This window comes from Phascolarctos cinereus, unplaced genomic scaffold (assembly GCF_003287225.1).
Source record: "Phascolarctos cinereus isolate Bilbo 61053 unplaced genomic scaffold, phaCin_HiC Scaffold_2;HRSCAF=192, whole genome shotgun sequence".
Lineage (NCBI taxonomy): Eukaryota > Metazoa > Chordata > Mammalia > Diprotodontia > Phascolarctidae > Phascolarctos > Phascolarctos cinereus.
Genome location: NW_027555625.1, coordinates 174930081 through 174951340, shown reverse-complemented (window position 1 = coordinate 174951340; position 21260 = coordinate 174930081). Strand labels below are relative to the sequence as shown.

Below are 21260 nucleotides of genomic sequence, written 5' to 3'. Positions count from 1 at the left end.
GCACAGAAATTGCCAACCCAAATTAACAAAGGGAACGCATGCCAATGACATCCTATCCTTTTGTATACTGGAAACACAGTCAGAATTGAACAAAATCTCTCTCTCTCCTTCTGGTTCCTCCAAGGCAAAGTAAGTGGGTTCCCTTCCACAGACTTGTCTCAGGCTGCATGTTACTCTTTTGTGACTTCTGTCAAGGCAGCTCTTAATACTCCTTTTGGTTAGAGGACATACCATGTGATCTGCTCTCTAGACAAACCTATGTTATTAATAACTTTATAATCTCTCCACCCACTTTCTTATCAAAATCTGCCCTCAACTAGCATTTGGTAACTAATTCAATAAACTATTGTAAGCTAATCTATAAGTCCCTGATAACTCGATATTGTATTCTTTCTAGGAGCAGTAAAGTCCAGAAGATACAAAGCATGTTTATGATCTCCTTTGAATTGTAGAGAAAGGCTAGTGTCTAGTGCCATTTTGGCATTTCAGAATTTCTTGGTGCAGACAGTGTTTTCTGTCTCATGGCTCCTGAATGTTTTTTACGCTACAGAGCTAGCCTTTAAAAAGTGAGATCATCTACGTGAAAATGCTTTTAAAGTGATTAAGTGATCTGGAAACCTAACATCTTTTTATGCTGTTAATTTCTCGTTATCTCTTCTGAGTTTTGTCATTTTTTCATTTTCACTTAATGGTTTTCTCACAATTTACCTCAGAACTGCCCTGACCTGCCTTTAAACAGTAGCTGCAGGGTAACCACTCACATCCCCGGTGCCTTGCCCTCCACAACCAGGCTGGAACCGCCAAAGCTTTCTTCCAGCAGCAATTGCCCTTAATCAAAATGGCTGCCACGGCCTTTCCCTTCAAACCCAAGACGGTGACACGACTTCCTGTTGGAGTCTATTTTTCCCTTAACAAAGATGGTAGCTGCACTTCCTGTTCAGCAAAGTGCGTACGGCCGCCTCAGGCTGGTGAGTATTGTTCCGGTGCATAAATGCTAAGTCTCTTGTTTCTGTACACCGGAGGCGGCGGTGGGTCTGCGGGCCGCGGGGGAATGGTGTCGGTGCTTGGTAGTAAAGCTATGGAGCTGACTCTCCCTCCCCAGCCCTCCTCCTTTCCCCCTCTCAGCCGGAGCCACAGTAGCTTTCGTGCTGCAGGGCTACGGCTTTGGGGGAAGGCGGGGTGGCGTTCTGGGTCATTTACTGTTACTTAGAGTTAGCAATGGAAAGGTGGATGAGCCCAGGTTCAAATCCCGGCTTGGAAATTTCTGACCCATGTGATTGTAGACAAGTCGGTTAACCGGTGAGTCTCAGGTTCCTCCTCTGGTGGTCCTGGAGGGCCCCGAGGGCCTCTTCAGCTTTCAATCCATGATTTATGAACCCAAGGTACCTGTTCTTCCTTTGGAATCCGACTCAGGTGCCCCACCCCCCAACCCCGCACAAAGACATTTCTCATCCGCCACAGAACAGTGTTTAAAATGCAGTAAAACCAACAATATTAAATGCAGTTATAATTTATTGAGCACCCACTATGTGCCCGGCACTTAGGGTTCCAAGACAGAAAAGAAACAGTAGCAGCCCCTCGGAGCTTTCATTTGCCTGGAGGAGATGAAACCTCACCGATACAAAGTATGTTGGGGTATGAAGAACATTAAAAACGGGCAGAAATCAGGACAGGCTTGCTGGAGGAGGTGGCATCTGAGCTGTACTATTTACTTAGAATAAAGTCGTCATCCTTAACTGATTATAACCTCAGGCTCATAGATGGAAGAGATCTCAGAGGCTTTCTAGTTCAACTTTTTTACTTTACAGATGAGGAAACCGAGGTCCAGAGAGATTAAGTGACTTGCCCAGAGTTAGCCAGAAAGTGTCAGAAGTAAGATTTGAACCCAAGTTTTCCTGCGTTCCAACCCCTAATCTACCTCTCAGTGAGGTGCCATCTGTAGCAAAGTACATCGCACTTACTGCATAATATTCTATATTCTTAATTTTAAAATATGAGTTGAACGTTTTATATTGGTCTCTTTAAGGGGGAAAAAAAGCTAAATGAAGCTGATATTCATATATGGCCTTAACTGATAAAAAGAAAAGAAAAAAAAACCAGGTTCCCCCTTCTCTTGATATATTGTATTTTGTATGGTTAGGGCCTGAGAATATATATGGTTACAACACGTACTTTATTCCTCAGCATGAGGAAGAAATGTCCACATAAAGCATTATAGATGCACATAGTTTTAAAAAAACTTTATTCATATCTTTCATTTTTACATCACATTAATTTCCTACTATAAACTTCCCTGTTTTCCTTATTAGGGAGGCCAGGAAGAATTTTTTAAAAAGCAATTTAGCAAAATAAATTACCGTATTAACCAATGTGACACCATAAGGCATGTATTATTAAGAAATGAAAATGAACACTTCTTGAAAAGGAGATATTTCCCTTCCAAAGGTGTAGACAGGTGTAGATGTAGGTCATATAGGGTGAAAGCCAGTTTAAGGTAACCATCAACTAAACTGATTGTAAATCTAGTTATTCCCAGACTACTAGAAGGGGCTCTCAAGCTCTCCTTGTCCTTTATGTTTTTTCCAGTAAGAGTGCTATAGGATGTTTTTACTTAGCACTAAAGTTATTTTTGCAAATACAAATGGTTCTTATTTTTAAAAAGGAGTTCTGCTTATCAGCAAGTTTTTCCTTGGTCCAGTGCCCAGTCCTAGAACATGTTTGGTATTTAATATATTATGATGTTAATTTTTTAATAAATTTTTTTTATTGTGGTGTGCTGTTCTTTCTTGGAAATCTCTTTTTATCACAGTTCTGATAAAACACTAGGGTGTTGTTGACGTCAAACTATTTTGCAGTCAAAGGTCGAAGAATTTTAGCACCATTGCAGCTGCTAAACACTGATTATGTTTCATCAGTCTGGTTTTCAGACCAGGGAGATAGCAGCAAGAGGTATGTTACAGAGTCCTGAAAGAGACGGCTATGGGCACCCACAACTTGGGTTGGCTAATGTGACAGAAATTTTTTAAAAAAACAACTGGTATGGTTTTGTTTCTTTGAGAACCTTGAACTTTCAGGTTGTTTCAGGATAAATCAGCTAAAACTGATTCATCCACATGTAGAACATATGTGGCAATAGATCCTGGCCTAGTGCTAGGGTGCTGGACTTTGAGTAAGGAAACCTAGGTTTGAATTCTGCCTCAGACATTTATGAGTTGTGTGACCCTGGGCAAGTCACTTAACCTCTCTCAGACATAGGTGTTTTGGGTTTTTTTTCCTTCAAAATGTAGAAAATAACTAGTATTTGTCTTAAAGCAATGATTCTCAAAGTGTTGTCCAAAGATTCCGGGGGGGGGAGGCAAGAATATTCTGGAGCCAGCTGTAACATCAAAGTTTCAGTGTGAACATGTACTTTGGCAAATGCTACAATTCAGGGCTTGATTTATTGTTTTGTTGATTGTTTAAATTTAAGAAAGTGGTGGAGAAAATATTGATGATGCTGATTAAACTTTAAAGTATGTCACTTATAAATTTTCTCCCCAGTGAGAACTGGTTGTTAAATAAACATTTAACAGCAAACTACTCCATAGATATCCCTGAGATCTTTTCAGGGGGTCTCCAAGGTCAAAACTGGTTTCATAAAAAATTTAAGATGTTATTTGCCTAGTAAAATAATCCTTTTTTTTCCAGCTACATATCTTTGTGAGTTTGGATTTTCTTCATATACTTCAATCAAAACAACATATTATAGCAGATTGAATGCAGAAGCAGATGTGAGAATCCCAGCTCTCTTCTATTAAGCTAGACATTAAAGAGCTTTGCAAAACAAAACAAAAACAAAAAAACAAATGCCTCTTCTCACTAACATTTTTTTGGGGAAATATATATTTCATAAAAATAACATGTAATGGGTCTATTTCTTTAAATCAATAAAGTTTTTTTTAAAGTTTGTTAGTTTTAGTATCTAATATGGTAAATATCAATACATATAACCCACATGAACAAAAGTTCTTTTTTGTCTTCAATAATTTTCAAGAATATCAAGCAGCCCTAAGACCAGAAAATTTGAGAATCTCTGCCTTAGAAAGCTGTTGTAAGAACCAAATGTGATAATGTGTGTGAAATGTTTTACAAATCACGGTGTAAAGTCAGCAATTATTATCATCATTGTCATCAATACTGTTATTGCCTAATAGCATGGATTTCTCAGGTTGATACTTCCCAAAGGAAAACTTGTCTGCTCTTCCAATCTAAATGTATTAAGGTAGTAATTTAGACTAAAGCACTGGCAGCTAGGTGGCACAGTGGAGATAGAGTGCTGGGCCTGGAGTCAGGAAAACTCATTTTCGTGAGTTCAAATCTGGCCTCAGGCACTTAGTTGTGTCACTTCACCCTGTTTACCTCAGTTTCTTCATCTATAAAATGAGTTGGAGTAGAAAATGATAAAGCACTCCAGTATTTTTGCCAAGAAAACCCCAAATGTGGTCACAAAGAAACAGACACAATTGAAAAATGACTCATTAACGATAACTTACACCAAAGCAATGAATAGAAAGATAATAAAAGGAAATAAACTGCATAACAGTAGAAAGAACTTTGGCTCTAGAGGCAAAGATCATGGTTTCAAATATCACCTTTGCTCTAACTTTCTGTATGACTGGGCAAATCACTTAACCTTCCTCAGTTTTTTAACTTGCTTTGTAAAATGACTGGGTTAAATGGCCTCCTAGGGCCCTTCCATTTCTATGTCTATGATTCTACAATCTTTGCAAGCCAATTAGTTATAGAATGTTAGAACTGGAAGAAAGTATTAAGTTCATTTAACCCAACTCTAACATTTTACAAATGAGGCTGACACCCTCTAGGCCAGTGTGTTTCCACTAGACCTAATGTGATTACTTAAGTGTCTCGGCCTTATCTATAAAAAAAAAAAAAAGAGGAGCTCTAAGGCCCTTCCAGCTTTAGAATTCAAATGATTCGATGGAATGAACCAATATTTTTAGCAGTAATTTTTTTGTGGTTGTACAGAGCATTGCAGCTTTCAGATTAGATTTACTTCCAGTTAGGAAGATAACTTGTACATTTCAAGTAGTGGAGAGCGGAAAGCCTCTTTAATGAGATCGAATGTATTATATCAAATACAGTAAACCTTTTGTTCTTTATTCAGCACCTACGTAGTTTGCTTCAAAATTAAAGTGCTGGCTTTAAATCCATAACAAATTCTTTCTAATCCCTGATTTCCTTTAAAATCACTGATCTTCATATATTTAATAGTATTCCGGACCAGTGCTACAGTCTGCAGGGCCAGGATTTGCATTCCCAGCAGAACTTCCCCACCAGCAGAAATGCCAGTTCTTTCCCACTGATTAAATCCCTGAGTTAGTTAGACTTTCAGAAAGCTGGTGAAGAATACTTGGGGAATTATTTGAGGTTGGTCTAATTTGTGTGGCCAGAGGCATTGTTAAAGTATTCCCTTTCATGTTAAAATGGTAATTGGTAACCCTGTTTCATATAGTTCCAGAGTGGCCTTGCTTGTTGCAAACATATTCCAAAGGGGTTGAAAGGCTGAGGGCACAGGTTAGGTAGTATTGTGGCTGACAAATGTGCCTTTTAAAGGATGTTGCTGAGGACTGACCATGTAATCCTAGGCAAGGAGTTAGAAAGAGATTTGAGAGGCCACCTAGTCCAGCCCTATTTTTACCTTGGAGAAAACTGAGGTTCAGGGAAGTTAAATGTCTTCCCCAATGACACTTGGGAGGTGGGATTTGAACCCAAGTCTCTTGTCCCTTCTACAGCATGACTCTGCCCATGTCACATGCCTACTGAGTAAACTCCAGTGGTTCCGTCTTAGCTCTAGGATCAAATATAAAGTCTTCTATTTGTTATTTCAAGCTCTCCACAACCTAGCCCCTTCCTACCTTTCCAGTCTTCTTATATTTTATTCCCTTCCATGCATGTAGGCTACTTGTTTCCCAACCACAGCACTATCTCCTGTCTCCCTGCTTTTACCCTGACTGTCCTCTATGCCTGGAATTCGCTCCCTCTTCACTTCTGCCTCAGTTTCATTGGCTAAACTTGTACTTTCTGCAAGAGGCCTTTCTAGGTCCCCCAGCTGCTAGCACCTTCCCTCTGAGATTACTTTTCATCTACTCTGTATATATCTTGTGTGTGCCTAATTATTTATATATAATATTAGACTGTAAGCTCCATGAAGGCAGAGGTTTTTTTTGCTTTTGTAACAATAAGAGAAGCATTTATATAACACTTTAATTGTAATATGCTTTACAAATATTTCATTTTATCTTCACAGCTCAGTGCTATTAGAATCCCCATTTTACACATATAGGGTCATACAGCTATATGTCTGAAGCTAGATGTGAATTGATTTCCTGACTCCAGGTCTGGTGCTGTATTCACCTTGCCACCTACTTGCTATCCCAAGCGCTTAGCATAAGGCTTGGCCCATGTTGTTGTTGTTGTTCAGTTGTGTCCAACTGTTGGTGACCTCATATGGGTGTTCCTGGCAAAGGTCTGGTGGCTTGCCATTTTCTTCTCCAGCAAATTAAAGTATACAGAGGTTAAGTGATTTGCCCAGGGTCTCATAGCTAGTGAATGTCTGGGGTCAAATTTGAACTCAGGTCTTCCTGGATTCCAGGCCCAGTGCTCTATGCACTGAACCACCTCGGTGCCCATAGTAAACCCTTAATAAATTCTTACTGACTGGCTGACTCCAGTGCAGTGCTTTTTCCACTAAACCACCTGCCTGTGAACTGGTTATTTACCTCCAGTCTTTGAGTATCTAGTCCAATCCTGAGCCTACCGTCAATGCTTGATAAATTCCTGTGGCCAGTGTTGTGAGGGATGCAAAAGAACTGTGAGTCACAGATGCTGCCTAGGATGAGTTGACAGCCCATTGGGGAAGGAGAAAGCCTTTAATTAACAATACAATGCAGACTAAAAGTAAGTGTCAGTATGATTCCTGTGGATAAGGAATACTTTAGCATTAGCAGGCACTATGTTAGACTCCGTGAGAAACAGAGGGAAATTTCTATAAAATGAGTTTCCTACCCCGTAGGCCAAATGTAGGGTACAAATAATTGTAGCTTATATAGTAAGGCATTGCCCTAGTTGTCTGATCCATATGTACTTTTTAGATACTTTTATACTGAACAGCATAGGGACAATATGATTAATAATTGATGAAATAATTATAGATCGTTTTGCATGACTGCACATGTATAACCTATATCAAATTACTTGCCTTCTCAATGTGGGAGGGGGGTGAAGGGAAGGAGAGAATTTGGAATTCAAAATTTTAAAAAACAAATGTTAAAAATTGTTTTTACGTGTAATTGGGGAAAATACTAAATAATTTTTAAAAAGAAATAATTACATATCTCATTTATGGTCAGTATGATACAGTAGAATGGGTTGGATTTGGAATTAGAGACTTGGATTCCATTCCTAGCTCTATCACTTCCTAACTATGAGTTTTCTGGGTCTCAGTTTCCAAATCTATATAATCAGTGTGTTGTACTGAATGACTCTTAAGGTCCCTTTTAGCTTTAAATTTTTGATACTACTTAATATCTGGTTGACTTGAACCAAATCATTTGACCTCTTCGAACCTCAGTTTCTTCATCTTTAAATTGAGGGAGTTGCTCTCTAAGGTCCAATCCAGCTCTAGATTGATAAGCCTTTGGTCATTCCATAAAAGGTTAGCCATCAGCCCTTTATACAGAAATGTAACCCTTTATTATAAATTTTCTTCCTTTGTGTATTACAAATTCCTTTCTATTTCAAGTTCTTTTTCAGTCTATTTCAGTATTTTCAATCTATTTCAAGATGGAGGGAGAAATGGCAGATTCTAGCTATTGATTGGCTATGTGACATATAGGAGAGTGAGGATAATTACATTTATCCTGTCAGTCATCTGGTCAATAGACATTTATTAAGCACCTACCCTGTGATAGGTACTTTACTAAGCAGTAGAGATTACAAAATGAGCAAAAGATATGCCCTGCCCTCAAGGAACTTACAGTCCAATGGGGGAGAGACAACAAGCAAACAAATATGTACAAATAAGCTATATGCAGGATAAATAAGAAATAATTAACAGAGGGAAGCCTAGAATTGAGAAGGGTTGGGAAAGACTTCCTGTAAAACATGGGATTTTAGTTGGGACCTAAAGGGAGCCAGGGAAGGCAGGAGGCAGAGATGAGGAGGGAAAGCATTCCAGGGATGGGGGACAGCCAGAGAAAATGTCTGGGGCCCAAAGATGGAACATTTTGTTCATGGAATAACAAGGAGGCCAGTGTCACTGGATCGATGAGTATGTGGTGGGGGAATAATGTGTAAGAGGACTAGAAAGGTAAAAGGGGGTGACTGGATGGATGGTGGTGTCCTTGACTGTAATAGGGAAGTTTGGAAGAGGAAGGAAAGATGATATAATAAGATTGTCAATGTTAAGCACGTCCCATCCTTTACTGCTCATCCTATATGACTCACTCTGTCCTATCTTCATGAAAAGGGGAGAGGTGGAGCTCTTACTCACCAATCACTGCTCTCCAAGGACACCTGCCCCAGCAAGGAAGAGATGGTGGTGGGTGAGTGGGCATCAGAACTTTCCCAATAGCATCTGTGCAGCTGCTAGTGTAGCAGTTAGAGCATAACTGTCCTGGGAGGCTGCCACTTGGCTCAGAAGAAGACAGAGAGAGGGCATAGTGAGGGGAGTGTTAGTGCATGAGGGTAGGTATATTTCTGTTGGAGACAAGCTCCATGATTAGCTATCCTGGGTGGAGTGGGATGCAGCCCATCTTACCATCCTTGGATGAGTTGGACATCTTTTCCCACTTAGGAAACCACTGATCTAGATTAGCTATGATGAGGACCTGAACTAGAGTGGAAGCCCTGTAAGTGGAGGAAAAAGGATAGATGGAAGCTATATTGTGAAAGTGGAATGTGCAAGTCTTGGAGACTGGCTATGGAGAGAGAAGAGCCTGGGATGACCCTGAGGTTGCAAGTTGGATGAATGAGAGGAATGTAGTACCCTCAGTAAAAATGAGGAACTTTGGAAGGAAGAACACAAAACTTTGTGTTTGTGGGGGGAAATATGTTTTATAAGCAGCAACATTGTTCAGCAATCTTTTTTGGATCAAGATGTGAGACTTTAAAGAGAAACTTCTGAAGGCAGTGAAAAATGAGATCTTGGACGAACCTTGTCTCTATAGTTTTCTTTAATGTGATGTAATCCTGCGGCATTCTGTTCTCCTTGGGACTGTAGCGAAGACCAATTTCTAATTGCTTGTCTTTCTTCCAAGTTTAATTATTAATGGTTTCTCTCTGTGGTGAAATGATGTGTTTACAAACAAATGCTGTGTGGATACTTTTACAATTTAATTTGAGGAAGAATAAACTCTTTAGGCTTAAACGTGAGAAACTTTTTTTTTTTTGCTATGACTTTGATCAGTTTGTTTTGTTTGTGACAGGGAGAGCTATGGAAGGCCAGAAAGCCACATCAAATCATTGCTCAGAAGAGAGCAGCAACTTTCTGGACCTATCCCCAACCTATGACATAGCACAGCAGCTACAACAGAAGCCTAGGCATGAGGCCAGTAGTGAGACTTCTAGTTCTATGGACATTCTTACTTCTTCTCTGGATTCAGGTAAGAAGCAGACATTAAAAAACAAACAAACAAACAAACAAACCAGAACACAAAGTATGTGGGTACATGGGGTTTTTTCCTCTCCAAACATCAATAGCTTGCCTTAGAAAATCATTTGTTTAAACACAGTTGAAGGGACAAATTTCAAAGGCAAGTCTCTACTTAGAATTGGAAGTACCATTGGACCAATCAATCAAGTGCCCTAAGGATGTCTCAGGGCAGAGATACAACCTTTAGATAAAAAAAATGCTAATCTTCAATAACTGAGATACCTTCTGAAATCTATCTAGGGAATTTTAAATGTTGAGAGCATCAGCATTGATGATTGAGGCAAATAGGGAGTGGAGTTTTTTTCAAACCGTAGGAAGAAATACCTGAGCTGCTTCTCTGATTTAGATAATGTAGATTTAAAAAAAAGATTCTAATGTCCCCCTTGGAAAATAACTCCTTTGAATTTAAGTAGCACCTTTGCTTAATAGAGTTAAGCCTCTTATTAAGATTTAAGATAGCATCGTTTATACATTAATAGGAATAGGAAAGACTAACACTTTGTCCTTGGGAACCTAGGTAAAATTATGAAGTACATAAAGTTTGAATTCATTCTTCCCCTACCCCTACAATCCTAGCTTGAACTGTGTGTGTCCTTTATCCCCTAATTTGCTTCCTGTTTCCCCTCACCTCCCAGAGGAATCTGATTTCCTTGTGGTTCTCCCTGTGAAAAACTACTCATCGTGTGTGTGCGTGTGTGTGTGTGTGTGTGTGTGTGTGTGTGTGTGTGTGTGTGTGTGTGTGTGTGTGTGTGGAAGAGAGAATGGAGAGGTGTTCTTCATGCCATTGAATATCATGCTACGTGAGTGCTTTTCTTTTGTCTTGGAATGAACTTCTGTAATTTTCTCCTCTAAATCTTCTCCTATCTAGATCCTATCTATTCTTCAAGACCCAACTCCAAAGCACACTTCTTCTAGGTATCATCAGTCAGTTCTCTAGTTGGAATATTACCTTGCTTAGAATTCCTGTAGCATTTATAGTATTGTGGTTACTACTCATGTGGTACTTATTATATGTAGTATTATTGTATACCTGTCTTATATCTCCCCTGCTAGGCCAATTTTAAGTGCTTAGAGAACAGGAACTGGGTTATTGTAGAGTTCTTTGCATATAATAGGTAATCAAAATATATTTTGAATGTACTCTATTTAAGCATTATGGTAATTTGTTACTGAATATATGTTAGGATTTTTAAAATAATTAATGAGAAGGAAAGCATGCTATGTTGTTGTTCAGTTATTTTTCAGTCATGTACGACTCTTTGTGACTCCATTTGGGGTTTTCTTGACAAACCACTAAAGTGGTTTGCCATTTCCTTCTCCAGACCAATTTATAGAGGGGGAAACTAAGACTAACAGGGTTTAAGAGCCTTACCCAGGATCACACATTTAGTAAGTGTCTGAGGCTATATTTGAACTCATGAAGAAGAGTCTTCCTGACTCCAGGCCCAGTGCTCTATCCCCTGTACCACCTAGCTGCCCCTACAGCTATGCAACTTTCTTACTAAGACAAAATTGCTATTATAACAAAGAAGGAATGGCCTATATAGGCCACGATAGGATCAGATATAATTCCTAGAAAAAATGTTTTGGATGTTTTTTTTTGTTTGCCTCCACTATATTTTTATTCCAGTGTCTACTAAGGCCTGGATCATACATTTCACACTGAGAAGATGACCTGAAAATCACTTAATCGAACTTTAAAAAATTTTTGTATATTGAGGAAATAGTGATGAGAGAAGTTAAGTGAGTTGTTGAAGTCCTAGAAGTAGCAAGGGGAAGCTCTGGCATTTAAGTCTGGATCTTCTGACTCTAAGTCCTAAACTCTCTCATCCTTTCTCCTTTCCCCCTGTAGAGGTAATCTTTATTTATTGAAAACTTTGCTGTGGAAAGACCTACAAGCTAGAAAACATGGTCCTGGTAATAGACTTTTCCCTTTGGCTGAGGACTGGCCTCCTTTGAAAAACTCATCAGGTTGGCCATCAGCTGATGGATTTTTCTGATCCTAACCTTTCAGGAAGTTTGTCCAATAAAGTCATACTCCCATTTTTTTAAACTAAGGAGGAAATTAATACAATCTAGAATGGGTTTTACTAAACTGTTGCATTTTTTCAAAGGGAATTTTACCTCTGATGAGAAAAAAATTACTGGAAATGCCTTTGATGTATCCTTAAAGGGTTATTTATTTTTATCCCAAACATCATTCTTTTGGGTCACAGGAAGTACCTGTTGCTACAGAGAGAAAATGTTTTATATATGCAGTTGATTTTAAAAGGATTATCATTTCCAGTCTAGCCCTTACCAGGAAACCGGTTTTCAGGTGATAGTTTTAAATATAGGGCGGTACTAATTCATAAGCTGCCCAACTTGTCCTCACTATAATCTGCCTGTGTTTTCAAATTTATAAAATTGTCCTTTGTTCTTTAATCTTAAATTACTTAGTTGATCCAAATTGTTTTGCAATTTATTTATTTTAATTTTTATAATATATGATATATAATATAAATATAATATCACTTTTATAATTATTTATTATAACTTTTATAATATAAACTTTTATAAATTTATTTATTTTTACTTTTATAATCTTTTCCCACATCTTAGTTACAGTATTTAATAATTTACAAGCTCTTCCACCTGTCTTCAATCGGTAATCCCTATTTTTTCTCTAAACAGAGTCCACGTATCTGAGGAGCCTTTTATAAATATTAAATTTACTTGCTGTTTTAATACTGATGCTCTAAGAGCCTTGCATTAAACATATGTGACTTCAGTGCCAGTTTAGCATATACTTTCTTTATGTTTAAAAAAATTCTTTTTTAATTTTTAGGCAATTAAGGTTAAATGACTTGCCCAGGGTCACACAGCTAGTAAGTGCCAAGTGTTTGGTCTGAGGCTGGATTTGAACTCAGGTCCTCCTTACTTAAGGGCCAGTACTCTATCCACTGTGCCGCCTAGCTACCCCATCTATATTTTCTTTTTTTTCCTTTGGAAAGGGGCTTAAAGGGAAAGATAGAGGCATTCAAGATCTTGGCATTTTAGGAAGTTGCTTTTAGTGATGAGAGATAGGATGGCTTAGTGGAGAGAGAGTTGGCCTTGGAGTCAGGAAGACCTGAGTTCAAATTCTCCTCTGACACAAACTGGCAAGTCATTTAACCTCTTAGTGCTTTAGGCAACTCTCTTAAAGTTGAGAAACTGCTGATTTGCATTTATAGAAGAAATTATCTATCCCTACCCCTCTGTAATAGAAGTTTGAAAACTAAATGGCATCCTGGGATTTGTAATTAAAGATTGTAATTAAAGATTCCTTCTCAGCCTTGAAAGTGATTTAGGTCTGTTGAGATCTTTCTTCTGGAAGGGGCTTAAGTCTCTCCCAGGTTTTCTTAAAAAGACACAAACAGTGTTCAACAGAGCAGAGGCTCAAAGGTAAGAGGGAATATGCTCGTCCCTTTGAACTACAAATCTCAGAATGCCAGTCAATTTAAAAATCTGTATTAAATTCTTTTAGAAGATGGGGGGATGGGACATGAAATTTTTTTAGGGGAAATCTTGGTTTTAGGATAACCACATCCTTTTTTCCTAGTTATTACCCACTTTTCATTCATGGCCAACTTGGTAAGTTAGTCAGCTACATTTATTGGGCCTTCAGTGGGTTCATAGCAGTGTATTTGCTGCTATAGAAAGCATTTAAAGGCAATGTTCTTGCTTTGGACAAGATTACAGGGTAGTTTCAGAGACTTGGTACACAGACACGGAAGGCATATAAAACTCAAGAGCATTTATTTACACCATGGTTTTTGCCTGGTAAAACTATCTTGGTAGACAGGGTAAACCAGGTTGAGGTTCACTGAAAGGCCTCAAACCTATCAGTAAGTTAGGGGGATGTCTACCCCAAGCATGTGAAGATTTCCCCTGGGATGGACAAATCAGAACAATTTGCTCCAATAGCCATGAAAGCAGCTGAAGTAGATGCCGTGCTTAGAGCTTGGTCAGACATCAAAGACACCAAGTTCGTCTACTGCATCTTGGGCTATTGCCAGTCATTTTGACATTTGTCTCACCACTGGACTTCGATGACTCAGGAAGAATGAGGCTGATGACTTTGTACAACTATACCTCTCTTAAATTCAATTCATGAGCAAAGTCAAGACATCACTTTGTGATATCATTAGTCCTCTTCAAAAACAAAGGCTCAACAACAACAATTTACACAGAAACTAACATGAAAAGTTAACAGGTTGTAGGCTTTAATAAAATGATAAGTCAAATGGAATTAGCGAGTATTTTAAAAGAAGGAAAATAAAATGTTCATATCCCTTTGACCCAGAAATCCCATTGCTCAGCATTTAACCTAAGGAGGATAAACACAGAAACAGAAGTCCCATGTGTAGCAAAATATTTATAGCAACACTTCTTATAGTATCAAATAATTGAAAGCAAAGTAGATCTCAATTGACTGGGCAGTGGCTAACTCTCTGTTATTGAGAGTTGTTTTTTTAATTGATGCTTTTTGCAAAACACTAACACTTCCCTATAACCACCCCATCCCACAATAGAGCCTTCCTTTACAACACAAAAAAAGCAAACTCCCATCAATCATTGTCTGACAGCATTCCACACTGATTAGCTCTTAACTGGGCAGCTCTGGGGATCAATGGATAGAGTGCTGGTCTGCAGTCAGGAAGACCTGAGTTCAAATCGCTATGTGATCCTGGGCAAGTCATTTAATTCTGTTTGCCTTAGTTCCTCATCTGTTAAATGAGCTGGAGAAGGACATGGCAAATGCCAAGAAAAGAGAGTTGGAAAGTTAATCACAATGGGAATGACTGAGCAAGGAAACAACAACAAAGCCATTTATTTAACTCTCTCCTGAAAAGAGGAAAGTAGGTTTTATTAGCTGCCTTTTGGCATCAAGACTGGTGTTACATTAATTTAAACTCTAATGTATTTTGATGATGTTTTCTTTTAAATTTCTGTGAAAATTGTATGTATATAAGCTTCTCTGGTTACCTTTTTTACATTGAATTGGTTCATACAAGTGTCCCCAGATTTTTCTGATTTCTTCATATTTGTCATTTCTGATTTTGCTATAGCATTCTATTGCATTCATATCCCAGAATTTGTTTAGTTATTCCCAAGTCAGTGGAAAGCACCTTATTTTCAGGTTCTTGGCTACCACAAAAGTGCCACTATTAATATTTTTGACAAACTTGCAGAATTTAAGGTTAGAAAGGACCTCAGTGGTTATCTAGTTCTAGCCACATGGGGGAAATCTCCCCTATAACATTCCAAAAAGTGCTCATCTAGCCCCTGAAAGGGGAATCCACCCACTGCCTCTCTCTATAGTCCAGTCTACTAAGTTTTGTCTGACATGCAGCTCAAAATTGCCTCTTTGACACGTCTACCTATTGCTTTTCATTCTGACTTCTGGGAACAGAGCAAGCCCAGCACCTCTTCCACATGCTTCAAGATTGCCATCACATACCCCTTTTCTTTCTTTTCTTCTCTTTACTCTCTCCAGTTTAACAATGTTTTTCTTAAATAGTGGTGCTCAGAACTGAACACAGTAGTCCTGAGGAGCTCTGATGAAGGAGGAATCTACTGGGACAATCACCTCACTCTTTCTGGAAGCTCAGCTCCTCCTAAGGCAGCATAAGATCCCATTAGATTTTACAACTGTTACATCACACTGCTGAAACATATTAAGCTTGTAGTCAATTAAAAGCTCCTAGATATCTTTGAGAACAACTGCTGTCTAACCATGCCACTTCTATCTTACATGTATGGAGTTGATTTTTTTTTCTTTTTCTTTTTTTCTTCACAACTTGGCAGGAGGTTCAGGCACCAGTTAGGTTAGACTAGAGACAGACTGATGATGGTTGGTTGCCACGTATCACATGATAAACCTGAGAGTGTGCAGTGGCAACCCCACATTTTTTGAGGGCCACCCTGAAATCCTGTGACGGGCCACAGGGGGCCATGGGCATATGTTGTGCAGGCCTGCTTTATATGTATCCCCATGGAATTTCATCTTATTAGATTGAGTCCAGTGTTCTTGCCTGGGATCAGCAAAACTAAGGTTTACGTTTGGCCTGCAGCCTATTTTTGTACAGCTTTCAAGTCAAGAATGGTTTCTACATTTTAAATAATATTTTAGTATATTTAAAGCTATAAAAGCTGCTTTTAGCTGGAAGTGGGAGGGACTGGAGAGGACCTTACAAAAGCAAAGAGTGGGCTGGATTTGGCCCTTAGGTTGTAGTTTACCAATTGCTGCTCTATGCTGTCAATTTCTTTTTCATTTTAATTCGTTTATCCACTGTGTTATCCATTCTTCCTAGCTTTGAGTCCTTTGCAGATTTGAGGAGCACGCTCTCTATGCCTTTAGTGCCAAGGGTACTCCACTGGAGACCATGTGTTAAATTGATATTGAATGATTAGCCAGTATACTTCGAGTTTGGTCACCCAACTCATTCTGAATCCTTCTGTCTTACTGTTTAGTCTGTATTTCTCCATCTTCTCCACAAGAACAGTATGAAATACTTCACAGCACAGTGCCTGGCATGTAACAGGCACTTAATAAATGTCTGTTGACTATTGCCTACTTCATCAAAAAATTTGCTAAAATCCATAGCATTTTCCTTAACTACTAGTTTAGTAAACTTGTCAAAAAAAAAAGAAAAAGTTAGTCTAGTATTGATGGGGTATAGGCCCTGGAAATCCTCCTCCCCCTCCAACTTCTCCTGGAATCTTCCACATGGCCTTGGTATTTGCCTGAGGCTCATCTCAGTATAAACCCTTGAATTGTTCTTGCATTGTGGCTTTTATCCTGCCCCAATCTCCAATTCTCTGTTACCTCCCAGCTGTTACCAGCCCAGCCCTTATTGTCTGCACCTGGTCTCACCCAAGACCACTATTCCTTGATTCCATCTAGACCCCTTCCACATGGCCCAGGTCCCTGGCATTCTACTGGGACACCTAGCCTTTCCTGGTCCTTCTCTGTTACCTCCCAGTCAACCCAGACTACTTGGCCACTCCTAGATCACATCCAGCTCTTCCCACAGTCTTTCTGTATATAAGGTCCATCTTGCTTCCCATTAAATTGGTCAGATTCCATAAGAGTCTGGCTCAGTTGTATTCTCATTACAAAGGCTCAGATTCTTAAAATTTGGATGGTAGGGTAGATTCTTAAAATCTCGCCTCAAACGGTGTTTTAATAAACCTTGTCTCTGACTGAAAGAAGGCTTTAGTCAAATTCATTTGAGGCAGGACCCGCATCTTCTACCCTTGAATTTCGGGGTTCTCAGCACCCCTAGACCTCAGCAATATGATCTGTTCTTTTTTTTCTTCTTCTTAAATTTCAGTATGCTTTTATTTTAAAACAGCTTGCAACACTGAACTCAGTCCCATTCTGCCATTGTACAAGCCTGTTTAGCAGCTGAGGGACAATCTTTAGGAGCATATTTGAAACGTGAGTAAAATCCATATAACACAAATATTCATATAGTTTCCATAGGAACATATGTGTGAGCCCATCTTTCTCTTTCATATTGTTGCATTTGTGCCAACCCTATTCTTGCTATTGAATTCTTTTTTTAAAATTATTTAATATTTTATTTTTCCCCAGTCACATGTAAAAACAATTTTTAATATTCATTTTTAAAACTTTGAGTTCCAAATTCTCTTCCTTCCTCCTTCCTCCCCTCTCCCCATTGAGAAGGCAAGCAGTTCAATATAGGTTATACAAGTATAGTCATATAAAACATTTCCATATTAGTCATATTGTGAAAGAAAACATAGACAAAAAAAAACTTAAAAAAATAAAGTAAAAAAAGTATGCTTCAATCTGTATTCAGTCACCATCAGTTCTTTCTCTGGGAATGGATAGCATTTTGCATCATAAGTTCTTCAGAGTTGTCTTGGATCATTGTATTGCTGAGAGTAGCTAAAGCATTCACAGCTGATCATCTTATAATATTGCCGTTACATTGTACACAGTACATTTCACTTAGTATCAGCTCATGTAAGTCTTTCCAGGTTTATGCCACTTCTATTCTTAAAAAGTATTTTGAAAACTCTAGCAGGAATTAAGTTAATGGTCCCCCAAAGTGCTGTAATTTAAGCTAAACTTACAATTAATAGCTACTAATAGCATGTATACATTAATACAAACTGAAGTACAAGTTGTTGAATGATGTTCCATTCCACTTTGCCAAGCACAGGACAGTGACAAAGTGTTGATATCCTGATCCTCTACTTCTGCCAGAAAACCTTGGTTCTTGATTTGTTAGAGACATTGCCATGCTGGCCCAGACATCACATAATAAATGGTGGGTCTCTGGAATCCATTGAAAGTACAAGCAGTAGCAACAGTATAATCACCAGTGTTTTCAAACAGCATCCAGTCTCCCACATGCTTTTCTGGCAAATCATAGCATTCAACAGTTCAATCAAGGCCATTATGTAGTAGTCCCCATATGCTAGAAGAGTCATACTTCTCATCTGGTTTGGGTCTCTTTTGTAGAATAGGTTTAACATGTGCATGATCAAACAGGATAGAATTAAATGATCCATATGTTCCATCATTTACGTAGTACATAAAGATTTGGTTATTTGCCTCATCTTCATCGTCAGGATTTGTCTGTTCCTGTAATACAATTTTTTTGTTTTTGGCTTTGATGTTAACTGTAAGAGTGAAAACTGGTGCAACAGTATCTGCCTGGTTCAGCTATGATTCTCATGCCAGAGTCAGAGGAAAATATTTGTCCAGTGCTGGATTAATTACACTTGAGAACTCTTTAAACTTAAGCTTTATATCCTCAGAGCCAGGAAAGCCACTACCAATATCAAGAAGATACCTGTTGAAACTAAACTGCAACCCAATGTCAAAGACACATCAGATATCAGAAGCTGCTTGGAAGAAGGTTTGTAGATCAGTACAACCATTTTCCACATGGAAATGGACTCCAATAACATCAGTGTTCAGTTCCTTTACCCACTCAGGGAGTAGCCTAGTAGTTTTGAGAGTAGCACCAAATTTAATACTTAGACAACAAACAGCTTTGTAGTCATCAGTGGCAATCCTCAAGACCAGCTTTGCCTTTGGATGAGGGCTGGCAGCTTTCATTAACTCATACTTTACTCTCAAAGGTCATCATTTGTTCTCGATTGTCAGCAGTGTACTTAATGTGTGGCACTTGTTTGCATGGATTTGCATAGATTATCCTCTCTGGAGGCACCGCAAGACTCTGTACTAATTGTATATCACTATAGTGTCTTCACTATAGCTTTGCTTTCATTACATTTAATAGCATAAAAAGGAGTTACTGGAGGAAGAGCTTTGTACCACATCAGGTGTTTCTTTAGGATGTCACCAAGGTCAGCAACATAGAAGGCATCTTTATCATCATCAGAAGAAACTTTCTGGTCCAAAATATCTTTAGCAATAAAGTCTTCATCAAGGAAATTGAAGTTAAGTTCATTATTGCTAAAGCTGTTCATGGTGTCTTGGTGTTCCTCCAAAGTACAACAAAGTAGAAAGCTAAGAGATGGAATTTAAAGACAAACTATTTCCAGCTTTGTGCCTGCACTGCAGCTGTTTCACTTCAAGTGTTCTTAACGTGGACAGAATAGGAAGACCCCATGGAAATGCTCAAGATGGATGGAATTCAACAGTTGTAACACCTTTCCCCAATCACCTCAGCTGCCTTATGGCCCACTGGAGGACGGTGCAGAACTGCCAGCCTGAAGATAGCACAAAAGCTGGTGACAAAGGCTAAAGGGGTCTGACCATAGTCTGTTCTTGGTAATGCCATTTTGACTCTTCATAAACACTGCTTTCCTTTCTAGATGTTTGACAGCCATCTTGAATCAGCGTTAAGCTCACTGTCCTATAGTTTGTATATTGTTCTCTTCCATTTTCTTAAAAACAGAAGCATTTGCCCTTCTTGCACCTGCCCTATCTTTCACGATCTTACAAATATCAGACCCTGTCTCAGTGGTCACATTGGCCACTTCTTTGAGGACCTGAGGATGTAGCTCATCTAGGCCAGGTAACTTGAATTTTTTTTAAATTTTCATTTAATTTATTCCTCCTAAGACCTTCTTCTTGCAATTTCCAGAGAGAAAATACAAAACAAGAAACAGACTTGGTTTCAAATACATGAACAGTGTGCTGGAGTATAAAGCATTTACTGATAACATTGTTAGAGAAGAATTTCAGCTTACTCCAGGGCAGTTCAATATTCCTGAGGAATAAACATGATTTCTTTTCCTCCCACTGGGATGTTCTCAGTCATAAGTCACTGCTCTTTGACATATTTTTCCATTCAGATGATATGGGGCCTGGTGATCATGCTGACAGTTGGAGTAAGCCATTCCCAATCCCATGCCAGAACCAAAGGCTAATGGCCACATCCTTCTTTTGAAGAACGTGAGAAAATAATTCCCAATCCAAACCCTGTACTCACCTTCACGATAGTGTCTGCCAAGCACCGGTCCCCCTGCCTGCCGAGGTCTGTGTCAGACACGTTCCTTCGAAGCAGCCACAGCCCCTCCAACTCCCCAGGTAACTTGAATTTAAAGAGCAGCTTAATGCTCTCTTACTATTTCCTTCCTTGTTTTTGCTATTAACTCCCTATTAGTTTGGTCATTTCCAGTACAAAAATTATCCGAATTATTTTGGTTATTCAGATTATTTGCTTCTCAGGGTGGGGCTGCAACAGTCATGCACAGTTTAATCACTGCAAGAGCTGCCACAGGGCACTGCTCAAAGCTTGAACTACCAGTTTAGACCTCCCTCAAGAAATCCCATACATAGCAGGAAACAAACTAGCCTGAATTCACTATGTAGTTTACAACCTCCCACTACCTTGGCCTTATCCTATTATGTTTCATTTTGTCCAGGATTAAAATTGCAGAAGTTATAATGCAATATTTCATATATTCATCAAAAGTGACCCCTTTCCCCATTCCCATTAGGGTTCTTATCTCTTTCCCAACTTCATTTGACCCAGAGGAATATAAACTCTCATAGATTAGATTACCTTTACTAAATGGACTCAGAAATATTCCTTCCACTACAATGGCTGAAGATTCAAGTAGTGATTATCTTATCCTTTGAAGTCTAAGTATTGTTAAACTATTTAAAAAAGTAGAGAAGCATTAAACTGCTGTATAGTTTAAACTTACAGTTGCCTTCATATAGGAAAGAAAATGCTAAATACAGTTCTCTTCCACCCTAAATCATCAAAATACTTACACTACACAGAACTTCCTGCACAGTGTATATAGAGAATGTTCTTCATTGTAAACTGCTTGGGTGAAAGTCTGAAGTCTTCACTTCCCCAGGTGACTTTTTAGGGAAATACTTTCTAGTGCCCCACTTTTAAAGTCATTAAAAAGGGAGAAATTATCTCACCAACAGTCATGATTGATCCTAGTGGCTTGGTGAACAGCTCACCAAAGCAGTCAAGGTTGGGAGCTGTCTTAGTCTCAAACTTTGGCCTGGGAACGACCTTAGTTTAAAAAGGACAAAGTCACCCACTGCATTCTG

The 21260-nt window shown here is 38.8% G+C and overlaps 1 protein-coding gene and 1 pseudogene across 1 annotated transcript in view; one reads left to right on the top strand and one right to left on the bottom strand.

Annotated features, from left to right (window-relative positions):
• The first annotated feature begins 823 nt into the window (after positions 1-823).
• SHLD1 (shieldin complex subunit 1) overlaps positions 824-21260 on the top strand; it is a 116951-nt gene continuing 96514 nt past the window's right edge. Inside the window, exons 1-2 of the mRNA XM_020985494.2 lie at positions 824-968; positions 9486-9662. Coding sequence (XP_020841153.1) covers positions 839-968; positions 9486-9662 — 307 coding nt within the window. The 5' untranslated portion in view covers positions 824-838. The remainder of the gene's footprint in view (positions 969-9485; positions 9663-21260) is intronic.
• Positions 17799-19207, bottom strand: LOC110207716 (ornithine decarboxylase pseudogene; annotated as a pseudogene).